Source organism: Hakea prostrata, chromosome 9 (genome assembly GCF_041222555.1).
Source record: "Hakea prostrata isolate BN-2017 chromosome 9, UWA_Hpros_2, whole genome shotgun sequence".
NCBI lineage: Eukaryota > Viridiplantae > Streptophyta > Magnoliopsida > Proteales > Proteaceae > Hakea > Hakea prostrata.
The window spans coordinates 1,427,824-1,441,555 of NC_142608.1; the positions used below are offsets into that span (position 1 = coordinate 1,427,824).

Consider the following 13,732-nt stretch of genomic DNA (forward strand, 5'->3'; position numbering starts at 1 on the left):
GAAATTTAGAGAATACCTTATAATATGAGAAATTTTCTCTTACGGGCCCTATTAAGATCAATTGAAAGTCTAGTTAAGACCGAGTTGAAGTAATCTAATTACGGTCAGGATTGACATAGTCCAAGATGGAACTAGATCGATTATTAAATATGTTGTAGAAGGTCAAACCATTTTGGGCCAATAGGCCCGATTGAGACCGGTCTTGACTCAACCAATTGACACCCCTAACTCAACATCTTCTTTTTTTTTTTTATTTTTTATTTTTTAATATGAAGTTATTTAGCTTATCCATAGAATAACCTATCCAATTCAAATAGACATTCCACTAATAATGATGAATCAACGTTATAATTGTTGAGATTGATAAGAAGAACCAAAATAATGTACAAAGAAATATGCTAATTAAAAACTTGGGCTCCTCATCAGAGAGAGGTGCCTTTCTCATTTGAAGGGACATGTGACATTCTACACTCCCTCCTCAAATTTTGACAAAAGCAAGGACTTAGGACTTCTTGGGACAGAATTCATGTTTTTTTATTTTTTATTATTATTATTATTATTTTTATTATTATTATTATTATTATTATTATTATTATTTGAATAAAAAAACATCAAAAGATATATTAAGATAGACTATTACATAGTTTGTCCATAATACAATTAGTTCTTGTGGAAGCCTTGGCAGCTATCTAGCTAAAAGTTTTCTTTGAGTGTGTGGGATTTAAACATACTAACATTAACATCGCTAATACAAGAAGATAAATTTAGCAAAATAGGGATTTGATTGATTGGCCAATTCCGAGCCTTCCAAGTGAGGAAGTATTTGAGATATGCATTTATCAATACACCAAAGCTCTTCTAGTTGAACTACTTTTGATTCGCATTGATTCGGAAGTTTGTACCTGACTGCACTCGGACCTGACTAGGGCTAAGCCAGCCTCCCAATCGAGACCATAGTCGACCTTACCTAATTGAAGGCTCCACTTACGCTGGACCTATATGGCAACATCGCCACAAATGGAAGGTCAACTAGAAAGATGATTAGGCAGGACAACCAATGAGGAGCTTGTCCAAGGATGATTGGACAGCCATCATTGGGGAAGCCTGTCTGCCATCACTAAAGGTAACCCATATTCTATTTAAACAGAGACTCACCCCTCCGGTAAGCAACGAATTCATTCTGAAAAAACTCCTGTATAACTCTTGCACGGAATCTTAACATGATCACTGTTTGACTTAGCCATCGGAGGTGGTTATCAGGCATTCTACCCGGCCCATATCTGACCTTTCTTTCAAGACTCATTGTCTCTAGACTTGGGAGGGCACTCAATCCTTGGTGCGGCTTAGTTGGATTCGAGATCAGAACTAAGACACATCACGCATAGTGGATTCCTTGCTGCATTCCATAATATTGTCCCATTGTTGATAAACCCTTTGTTAAGATCCTGGATTTTTCCTTCCAAAATTAACTCCACACTTCATGTTGGTGAGTGCATCAATTTTAAATAGTCACATATACATAGATTAGAAGTTTCATGAGTATCTCCTATGGGACATCGGTATTGGTAGGTGTCAATGGTGAGAGCTTTAAATCCTTTCATGATTAAGGAATGCACCGACTCCTTAGTATCTTAGGAATATTTTGGATGATATTAATTATTTGAAGGGGAAATAAAACATATCTCTTGCCCTTCTCAAATTTTTGTCTGCAACAAGAGTTCTTCTGGTTTCTCTTGATTAGAAGCCCCAAAAGACTATCAATTGTCTATGGTTTCAGAATCAGCTTTGAGAAGTAAGATGAAAGTAGTGGTAATGGATTGTGTATTGGAAAAATTACTGAATCTTTTTTGACAATAGGACAAATAAATGTTTATTTATTTATTTATTATTATAGTTACATTATATCAGGTCTTTTTAGTGGAAATAAATTTATTCCTTCATTGGTTTATGTTTTTTTTCATCATAAATCTTAAATAACAATAATTGATTCAGCTCTAATACTCTTCACATTATGGGATCTCTTTGTTGGAAATAGGGTTGTTTTTATTGGGAAGCTGAACAATCATGTACTGTATTATAGATAACATTCTAGTAGGCAGAGAAATGAAATGACCACTTTAACATGCATGATTTTGATTAAATATTTTAATGTAATGTTTTTTCTCACTATTAATATTTATTGGTTTTTGGGATAATTTGGGCTAATTATTCTTGATGGTTTTTTTGAAAAATGAGAAGAGGAGAAATTGAGAATTAAATTCATTTAAATAATTTCAAAAATTTTAATTGATCATTGATATGAGGAAAATTGCACCAAACCCATTGAAGTTCACATCCTTCGTTCTGGTTGGGCCATGATCGGAACCCACCTTAACCTAATCTAAAACGATCGAGAGGGCGCCACACTTGTGTTACCAGTCACGAACGACCTCCCGAATCTTGCGGTAGGCGAAGCTAACTTGTAGGAAGCAACTATCGTCAAGGCAGAGAGGGAATCATGCTGAGATTGGTAACTACCAGCACCCTCGAATATCTAGGGTAAAACCCTATGATTGGACGGCTACCTAAAGAGATCGAGAATTCACCCAACGGTCAAGAATTGGAGGTAAAGTCTATATAAACCAATGATCTACTCACCCCAGAAGTATCTGAATCATTTCCCTACAATTCGTATTCATTTTAGACTCTGCATCTAGCCAGAGCATTGTGATCAGTTCAGCGATTGACTTAAGCTTCGGAGGTGGTCTCCCGACCCCAGCGGTCGGACCACGTCTAACCCTGTTTTACAGATTATCTTCACAATCCGAAGGCTTAACATTTTCTGGACGCATCAATCATAATAGACATCATTTATTACTAATACAAAGGTCTAATTGATTGAATAAAGAGAGGTATTGGAGATAAACCAAATGAGTTCATAATAAGGTATTTATAATAGTAGTATGATGGTATATCTTACTGCAGCCGGCATGGCTGAGGCTCGTACGTGTTGGGTTACACAAATTCTAAATGGGCTTTAGGATTGGTTGGGCTTGGGCTGATTTTTTCCTAAAACTTCCTTCTAAGATCAACGCTTTACTTTGAAAGCTCATTCACATTCTTTTCACTGTTTAGATTTCCTTTTGCTTGATAGAATTTTGATTTTTTTTTTTTTTTTTTAGAACAAATAGTTGTAACTTGTGTCTTGTAAGTTCTTTTTAAAAGGTTTTAAAGCTTTTATCCATGTGTTATGCGCGGTTTGCCCAATCAGGTCCGACCAGAGTGGGTTCAATAGGTACTGACCTGGTGTCAATAGTGTCAGACCAAGCTAGCGTGGCATTCATCTAACGGCCAACATTGCGTTGGGTCCACCCCCATGAGTGGCTCGGATAATAGCTCTCAGCATAGAGAATCATAGACAACGGGGATAACTCCTCACGCCCAATACGCATCCGATCTTTGTAACTCAACAGGAATCTATCTGCTTGATAGAGAATGGACGACTAAGATGAAGATCTCAAGAGGATCACATCTAACAATTCCGAACTTCACACGTTAGACTATATAAAACCTAAACCTACACAGAGCTAAGGCAACTTAATTCAATAAGTGAAGAGTTGTATGAGAAAACTTTCTTGTTATTGTCAGGCATTTTTGGAACATAAATACTACACAAATCATTTAAAGTAATTGAGTTTTTTTGGGTAAATATCACTTACCTTCCCTCTTAGCTAGACAAATAGCACTTACACCCCGTCTTAGTTGGATAATATCACTTACCTTCTCTCTTACCTAGCAAATATATCAAACACCTCCTCTCTATTAACTTTCTCGGTTAAATTTAATTTTTACCGTTAAATAATTTTCTAAAATCCCAAATTACCCTTGACCAAAATATTTTTTATTTTAAACCTTAAATTACCGTAATCACCCTAACAGTTAAAATACTAAATTACCTTCAATTAAAATAGTTATTAAAAACAAAAACACTATATTTAAAACCCAAACTATCTATAATTATTAAAATTGAGGGTAATTTATTATTTTAACCGCTAGGTGATTACGGTAATTTAGGGTTTAAAATAAATTAAAAAAAATTAACCAATGATAGTTTGGGATTTTAGAAAAATATTAAATGGTAAAAGTTAAATTTAACCGATAAAGTTAACCGATGGGATGTGTTTGATATATTTGCTAGATAAAAGAGGAGGTAAATCATATTATCCAATTAAGAGGGGTGGTGTAAATATTATTTGTCCAACTAAAATGGGAGGTAAGTGATATTTACCATTTTTTTTATTTTTTTAAGCAAATTCACTATGAGATTTTTTAAGCAAATTCACTAAGAGAAATTTCTCAAGGAAGAATACATTTCACTTAATAGAAGAATGAGCAAAGCACATAACAATCCTACGACTTGAAGAAACTCTAAACAACGCTTGTCTCAGTCTTTTTTCCTTGAACCTCGCTTGTCCTCTCCCGATATCCATCTGCAAAACTCTTCTTTTTCTCAATCTCCATCAAAGGTTACTACTCTCTTCTCCATCTGCGAAGATACTAAAGAAATACACATATTAGTACAAATCAAGAGGGTTATTCTCAACTCTTTTGGTCACAAGAGGTAAAGAATTTGGTGTCTCACTCTACTTGAGGCTTCTATAGTTGGGACTTAAAGTTTATATTAGCCATACTATCTTGACTTTCTTTAGGGCTATCATCTTCATCTTAATAATTTATTCAAACTTCAAAGTCACATAAATGTTCTTACCATAAAAAAAAAAAAGTTACATAAATGTTCTGTTTATCATTATAAGTCCTTAGTGTACAATTGAATAAAATGAAACTTGAATTGAATTACTTAAAATGATAATTCTAGGCATCAGGACAATTTTATCCAAGTTCAAAGTTACTCAATTATTCGAAGTTTTATTTCATTATTTAGTTACAATATAACAAATCATCTTTTAACTCTTGCTTTTTTTTTTTTTTTTTTTTCCCGTTTCTAATAATTCTCCTTCATTTTATTTCTTTTATGTATCCAAACTAGAAGTGTATCACTTTGCATATTTTTGATGATTCAATGATTCTTATGTATTTGTGTTTTCAACACAAGTAGAAGCAGACTATTTTTATCTTTTCATTGGTTTACTCCAACATCTCAACTTGGCATATTGCATAGTCTTCTCCATAGACTTTGATGATATAAATGAAAATATTAGAATGATTATAGATAATCTCATATCAAATGAAGTGAACAAGAGTAATGCTTTTTTTTTTTTTTTTTTTGAAAATAAATCATCATTTAGGTATGATCCTCAATATCATGCTTAGTAAATGACTATACAAGGAAAGTTGTTTGGTTCTTCCTTTACCCAAGAACCAAATATCAAGTCATTAGTTCTACGTATGGATGTAAATGGATAGTCAATAGTCCAAATTTGATATGCACTCAATAGGGGGATGTCAATCTTGGACCTGGACCAAAAAAACAAAGCCGAACAGGTTTGGTAAAAATCGACCTGCACCGGACTGATTATAAAAAGATCAATCTAGGTTTCTCTCTTTAGCCCATTCAACCAGCCGATTGCCTTGAATAGAAGAATGATCACAATCAAATGAGAAATTATTTAGCTTTCAATAGGCCTGACCCGACCAATTGACACCCCTATCTCAACATTTTTTTTTTAATAAGAAGTTATTTGGCTTATCCATAGAATAACCTATCCAATTCAAATAGATATTCCACTAATAATGATGAATCAACGTTATAATTGTTGAGATTGATAAGAAGAACCAAAATAATGTACAAAGAAATATGCTAACTAAAAACTTGGGCTCCTCATCAGAGAGGGGTGCCTTTCTCGCATTTTAAGGGACAATGTGATCATTCTACACTCGTCTCCCTGGGCAACTTTTGACAAAAGCAAGAACTTCTTGGGAGAGAATTCATGTTTTTTATTTTATTATTATTATTATTATTATTATTATTATTATTATTATTATCTAAATAAAAAAAACATCAAAAGATATCTTAACTGTTACATAGTCTGTCCATAATACAATTAGTTTTTGTGGAAGCCTTGGCAGCTGTCTAGCTAAAAGTTTTCTTGAGATCGTGGGATTTAGACATACTAATATTAACATCCCTAATACAAGAAGATAAATTTAGCAAAATAGGGATTAGATTGATTGGCTAATTCCGAGCCTTCAAGTGAGGAAGTATTTGAGATATGCATTCATCATTGCACCAAAGCTCTTCTAGTTGAACTCCTTTTGATTCGCATTGATACGGGAAGTTTATACTCGACTGCACTCGGACCTGACTGGGGCTAAGTCAGCCTCCCAGTGGGGACCTTAGCCGACCTACCTAATTGAAGACTCCACTTACGTTGGACCTATATGGCAACATCGCCACAAATGGAAGGTCAACTCGAAAGATGATTAGGCTGGACAACCAATGTGGAAGCCTATCCAGGGTTGATTGGATAGCCTCCATCGGAGAAGCTTGTCTGCCATCACTAAAGGTAACCCATATTCTATTTAAACAGAGACTCGCCCCTTTGATAAGCAACGAATTCATTATGAGAAAACTCCAGTGTAGCTCTTGCACGAGATCTTAACCTGATCATTGTTTGACTTAGCCATCGGAGGCAGCATTCTAGCCGGCCCGTGTCTGACATTTCTTGCAAGACTCATTGTCTCTAGATTCGGGAGGGCACTCAATCCTTGGTGCGGCTTAGTTGGAACCGAGATTAGAACTGAGACACATCACACATAGTGGATTCCTTGCTGCATTCCATAATATTATCCCATTGTTGATAAACCCTTTGTTAAGGTACTGGATTTTTCCTTCCAAAATTAACTCCACACTTCATGTTGTAGTGTCTAGATCTTTGTTTTGTACCCCTACACATAATAAGATTGGTGAGTGCATCAATTTTAAATAGTCACATATACATAGATTATAAGTTTCATGTAGTATCTCCTATGGGACATGGGTATTGGTAGGTGCTAATGGTGAGAGCTTTGAATCCTTTCATGATTAAGGAATGCACCATTAGTATCCTAGGAATATTTTGGATGATATTAATTATTTGAAGGGGAAATTCAAGGATTGCTTATTTATCCACCAATTCAGAGAGTAATTTCACCTCCGACCACTTAGCCGGTCCCTTGGCTATCAAGGAAGAAATTCAGTTTAACCCTGGTGGTTTACCGTCGGTGTTGGTGAATATTATTCAACAAGATGCTGTTGGAAGATCTTATATAAGAATGTACCATTATGTGATTTTTATTTTTATCTAATAGAAGCTCCTCTTTTTCCCCAAATTTTTTTTCCTTTCCTTTTTCTTCTACAAGCATAATATGGTACTCTGTCTATGATAATTATGTTGTTAGATATTTTTTTAAGTACGTAACAATGCATGCTCAAGATAGAGAAGTCATACTGCAACATTCGTCTCCTTTTATTCTCTATTGATGATCCTTTCTGTTCCAGGCTCTTTTTTCCATCATTTTAATGTTTTCATTTCCATGCAAAATAACACCTTTTCATGATTCAATGTGCTGAACTCATTTCAACCCAAAAAAAAAAGGGAAAAAAAAAAAAGGTTATAAAAACAAAGAAGCAAAGGCCAGTTACTACTCCATTAGAGTTTCCCAATTGCTTGCCACTTTAGATAAATGAGGTGAGAGTGAGATGAAGTGCAATCTGGGAGGGAAAAAAAAGTCAATTTGAAAATTGACTATTGTTTATGAGAATCGAACAAAGCCACAAGTCCCACCACTTCATGGTCGGGATTGGGGTAGAGGGTTATATTCCTTTCATACTTCTCCATTTGTATAGAACTCTCTTAAGCCCGAGGTCAGGGTTTGAAATTTTTAATAATTTTCATTTGCCCAAATCTTTGAGATTTTTTTTGGAATATTCTTTACTCTCTTTTCATGTCTCAAATACAAACACTTACTCCCACCCCAGCATTGGCGAAATTTTTATATATCTAAATTATTTTTCCTAATAGAAATATAAGGATTTGCTCTTTTTTTGTGTGGCTTTTTTACTTGCTCTTATCTTTGTAAGAAACAAAAATTGATTTAAACTTAAAATTGATTTTTTTTTTTTTGGTTGCCAATCTCGGTTCCAAGGCTTTGCCTTGACTAATCCGGTGTTCGACACGGGTCGCACACCTGGCTGTGGTGGGTGAGTCTTCCAACGGGATTTTGCATCCACAAGGTTTCGACGGGAACTTGCGCGGACCAGCCGCGCGCTCCCTTGGACTAGGGGTGTCACGGTGCGGTTTGGAGCGGGGTCGGGCCGGCCTACGGTTGGGCTGAAACCCCCCCCAAACCAGCCCATTTAAGATACGGTTTCGGTGGTTTCGGTTGTGCGGTTTGGGTTCGGGTTGACCGGTTTGGAATGAACGGTGAAAATGAAATTGAAACCCCGATGCGATTTCATAAAGCGATGTTAGGGTCAACAACAACGTTACGATTAAGATTAAGACTTAGGTTAAGATTATCAATTATGACTTTTAAATTTTAAAATAATAAAACTAAATGAAATTTGAAAATTAGAAGTTAACGATTAATATTAAGACTTAAGAGTTATCAATTAAGACTTTAAATTTTAAAATAATAAAACTAAATGAAATTTAAAAATTAAAGTTAACGATTAAGATTAAGACTTTAGAGTTAAGAGTTATCAATTAAGACTTTTAAATTTTAAAATAATAAAACTAAATGAAATTTGAAAATTAAAAAGTTAAAACTTAAGCAACTCTCAACTACTCAAACTCAGTCTCAACATCTCAAACACTGAAATTCATGGATCATTAATTACATTTAAACAATTCCAAACAAAATTTAATTACATTTAATATTTTAATTTTATTTATGTAAAGACTAACGGGCTGACGGGCCGCACACGGGCTGGGCCGGGCCAGCCTGAACCGTTCGGGTGGGCCCTCAGCCCATTCGCCCATTGGTCGGTTCGGGCTATCGACTGGTTCGGTCGATTTACGGTTTGGGTTGAAAATTGACACCCCTAACTTGGACCAACCCCGGTTGGTTATTAAAATTGATTTTTAATACCTGAAAATTCTATTTTAGTTTTAGAAATTTCATAATCTGTTAAATCCCGCCCCTGCCTCCGCTACACGTTTAATTCGGGATAAAAAGGATAATTCATAATTTAACCGCCGTCTGTGGGAATCGAACCCACGACCACGTGGTTAAAAGCCACGCGCTCTACCAGCTGAGCTAAGACGGCTCAGATGTTAATTTGGTGTCGTACTAATAAATTTTACTCTTTTTTCTACCAAAAAACACAATTTTCAATTTTCACTGATATGCTTTGGTTTTGTTTATTCCGTTTTATTTTGATCTAGGGTTTTAAGAACCTGCGTCGAGAGTCGGGATATTTTTGTAATTTTCTCAGTAAGAAGAGCTTTGGCTTTCCGTTTTTATATCGTCTCACATCTAGGGTTTTAAAGTATATACAACGAAGGAAGTGAAAGAGGAAGAAACCAGAGAACTGCCGTTCAGAGTTCGCCGACAATGGTGAAGTTCTTGAAGCCCAACAAGGCCGTCGTCCTCCTTCAAGGTAGATTCGCTGGACGCAAGGCCGTGATCGTTAGATCCTTCGACGAAGGCCCTCGTGAACGTTCCTATGGACAGTGCTTGGTTGCTGGGATTGCCAAGTACCCAAAAAAGGTGATTCGCAAGGACTCAGCTAAGAAGACTGCGAAGAAGTCTCGCATGAAGATATTCATCAAGCTCGTAAACTACAACCACATCATGCCCACACGATACACCCTTGATGTCGATCTCAAAGATGTTGTTACGCTAGATGTCTTCCAATCTCGTGATAAGAAGGTCACAGCTTTGAAGGAGACTAAGAGTCGATTCGAGGAACGGTTCAAGACGGGAAAGAACAGGTGGTTCTTCACCAAGCTCAGATTCTGAGTCGAAATGACGAAATTTATTTGCTATATATTTTTTGCTTTTCTAGGCATTGTTATCTTTACCTTGTCGATTTGAGGAATCTAAAGTTCGGGAATCTAAAGAATGAATTCCTGTTTTATTTAATTTAATTTTTGTTAGTGGTTGAGTTTCTTCTCCTTTTCTTTATCTATTTAGATTATTACGTTTATCTTGCTTTTCTGATGGAATTGGAGTGGCTACCTCATTGCTTTGCTGAGATTATAGAATGTGGGTGTGGTTCTGTTTTATACTTGCTAGCTTAAAGGGTTGTCTTCTTATGTCTTTTCATATGCCTTCTGTGGGTGGCAAGCTATGTTAGATGATACATTTTTAGATAGATATACCTGTCCAAGCTTTTTTATGTTTATCGGCCGTTGCTGTCTTTACTTGCTATGTTGAAGATGATTTGAGGAATTCACAGATCTGGTATAAAGGGTTTTTAGGCGGATTATTTTCTGTAATGTGATGGGCCTCTTTCTCTTTTCCTGTAAGTAATTAAAGATGTACTTTTTCTGCTATATGTTTGTTGATGATTGCATTCTAAGTTTTCTTATTGGTTGGTTAATTAGGTTCATTTTACCAGGGAGATTTTCTTTTTCACTGACACTGAGCTCACTGAAGGGTAGGTCTTAGTTATTTCTTTATTTAGATCTAGTGGGCATTGGTGTTCTGTGTTCAATCTTGAGTGGATCTTGGGTTTTAGCAATTGATTTTATTTTAAGATGGTAATGGAATCTGTCGGTTGCACAAATGTTCATATTCTCTTGGTTTTGTGGATCCAGAGATTGTGTGTGAGTTTCTGAACTTTGATCACAGTGGCTATTGATGTTCATTTTGTTAGAACTGAATGATTTGAATGTATTATATTCTGCTTAATTATTGAGAATTAAGAATGAACATTTTTCTACTTGGGTTTGTTAGATCACTTGAGGCTTATTTTGGAGTTCTGGTGGAACTGTTGTGTAATCTCTTGCTTCAACAAGATCAGAGATATGGGTTTTCCATATGGATTTACGCTTTTATATGCTTATGTAGTTTCTTGCGTTTTTGGTGACTGGGTTTGGTTTTCCTCAACTATTTGCTTGATTAGGGTAAGTTAGCCAGGTGAGGTGAATAGATGAGGTGACACAGTGATTTACTCTGCATAATTTCTTTTTTTTTTGGTTGCCAACCTCGGTTTCAAGGCTTTGCCCTAACTAATCTGGTGTTAGACCTGGGTCGCACACCTGGCTGTGGTGGGTGAGTTTCCCAGCGAGGATTTTTTGTATCCACAAGGTTTCGATACCGGAACCTTGCTTAAGCAGACTAAGCTGATTACCACTTAGACCAACAGGCCCTTGTTGGTCTGCATAATTTCTTTGCGGAAGAAGAATATTCTCTTTTTCATCCCTTGTTCGCTTATTGATTTCCTGGATTTTGGTTGCTCTGTCAATGTTGGATGATTAAATATAGTAGCCACTCAGTGCTATGTGTTATTTGTTTGGTATTGGGGTGGTTTTCCATCTTCCTCTCTACATGAAGATGTGGTATTGGGGTGGTTTTCCATCTTCCTCTCTACATGAAGACGTAGAACAGTTTGGTAAATCATTATATAAAGTGTCATCTCATTGTTTTGGGTTTCAGAGTCGGCATCTGTGTTGGTCTATACCGGTCTTATAACTGGTGGTTGGTGCTGATTCCGCATATGAATTAACGAATTCTCAGTTTTCTTTGCTGCGCCTGTGGGAGAGCAGGGCTACTGGTCCTTAGACTCATTTGGAAATTAGAATTGAAAGGAGCATATGAGCCATGAGGAAGAAGAAAAGTCTAATTTTCAGTTAAGGTTTGGGCTCAAGTGAAAATGACATTGATTTTTAACAGTTTTTAGCTATACACATAGTAATAGAAATATGTGTTGAAAAAAATGATTTGAGTGTAAGTTTTTGTCTTATAATCTTATGATAATATATTACATTAGCCTATAAGTCTATAACACAAGCCAAACATTTTACCAACGAAAATTATAATAGGAGGAAAGTTGCATAATTCTCAAAATGTTCAACACGGAGTTCGATTAATCCTTTTCGGTCTACATTTGTGGTTGAGTTACAGGAGCAAGTTAATTGGGTCCTCTCCATATGATTCCTTATCGTTGAAGATCTGGGCTCAGAGATTTGCAATCCGTTTGTGTTCCCCGACGGTTTTATCACCACAAATTACAGGGGTCCAGGGGTTGGGTATGGGTTGTTTTTTTTTTTTTTTTTTTTTTTTTTTTTTAAATTTTTAAATTTTATGTTTTATATTTTTTACCTCCGATTTTGTGGTGGTAAGACTGTCGAGAGCATAGAGTGCTCTCCTGACGGGGTGATGATCTGGATTCCATATCTCTTAGCACTCTGTGCTCCCCTGTTGTCCATTGACTACGCCTTTCGGCTTGATCTTAGGCCCTGACTCACCCTCCGTGGACGAACCTTGCGGAGGAACCCTTAGGTTTTCGGGGCATTGGACCTTGGACCTTGGGAAACCCTTTGAATTTGTATTTATATGCATCAGGATCCCGATTCATGGATCTCTTGGTTCGAGAAATAAGAGGATCAAACCATTTCTTTTGACTCTTTTTCAAATTCGAGAAATGTTGGTTGATTGTATAGAGGTAATGACAATTTTCTTCCAAAAAAAAATATTTTTATTAAAATAATAATAATAAATAGATAAAAAAAATCAATGCAAGTATTTTGAGTACTTGCATTCCACCCTATCATTGGCAAGAGTAACAGGAGTCTTCTTCAGGTTGTATACCACAAATTCTACGTAACGACTAACGTTTTCTGTTGTGTACAATAATACACATTTTTACCAAATAGGTGGCTTAAAAAGTAAATTAAAAGACTAGTGAGAATTTTTTTAATTTATAATCAAATCTTTAATCACAATTTTTTATCTGATATAAAAGCATATTACCGTGCCCAACAGAGGATATTTTTGACGTCACCACGTCTGTGCAAGCTCTATAGTATGAGCCAATGATCAAAAAACCTATAAAGGAAAGAAACAACTTCCAAGTGTATGACTCTTGCATGAAAACTAAAGGCTTTGGCCCTGGTGAAATTGCTTATCTTACGCAGTCACAAAAAAATTGCTTTTTCTCAAAATCTAAAATGTGATATTAATTTGGCACCTCCAAGAAAAAAAAAATTTCCCCTTCTGAGTGCAACAAGTATTTTCTTATTGATGCTTTTATATGGTTGGCTGTTTATTTAAAAAAGAAAAAAAATTTGTTGGCAGAAAAACTATGTTCCTTTACTAGGGTTTCTCTCCACATTTTATAGATGCTACTTTCTTTTGGTAACCTAAACTTGAGTTTAGAACGAGCAACACACATTGGTTTATTAGAGTTACAAACAACTTGTCTATGGAGAGAACACATGTCAAAATGCAACAGAAGAAAGTTCTTTGCTAGGCAATGTCATTCGTTACTACAAGATAGCATTTGAATTGGTTTTGGTCGCACTTTCTATGCCCTTACCTTTAACCTTAAAAGTATTTTAGCTTTTTCTAAAATATAAAATGTCTGTTTCCGCTTTGTGGCGTGTTTTTGCTTATTTGGGCGTTTGTAATGGATGATGTGTTTTTCACATTGATTGAGCTTCCTATTGCATGTATGACATTTTTGTCAATTCCTCTCTTTAGTTTCAGATGTATGAACCTTGTGCTTGCATGCCTTTATTTTTCTATATTTTTCTTTTCGGTGTGATTCTGTATTTTTTTTTTAGTGTCTGTGAATGAATTTTTT

At 35.7% G+C, this 13,732-nt stretch overlaps 1 protein-coding gene and 1 non-coding gene across 2 annotated transcripts; one reads left to right on the top strand and one right to left on the bottom strand.

The window, feature by feature from the left end:
• Positions 1-9,174: 9,174 nt before the first annotated feature.
• Positions 9,175-9,247, bottom strand: TRNAK-UUU (transfer RNA lysine (anticodon UUU)). The gene has a single exon. It is a non-coding gene; the product is annotated as a tRNA-Lys (tRNA).
• A 211-nt stretch (positions 9,248-9,458) lies between these two features.
• Positions 9,459-11,191, top strand: LOC149003925 (large ribosomal subunit protein eL27-like). Its single transcript, XM_089135616.1, has one exon. It carries the CDS (start codon positions 9,535-9,537, stop codon positions 9,940-9,942), a length of 408 nt encoding a protein of 135 aa, XP_088991742.1. The 5' UTR covers positions 9,459-9,534; the 3' UTR covers positions 9,943-11,191.
• The last annotated feature ends 2,541 nt before the right edge of the window (positions 11,192-13,732 follow it).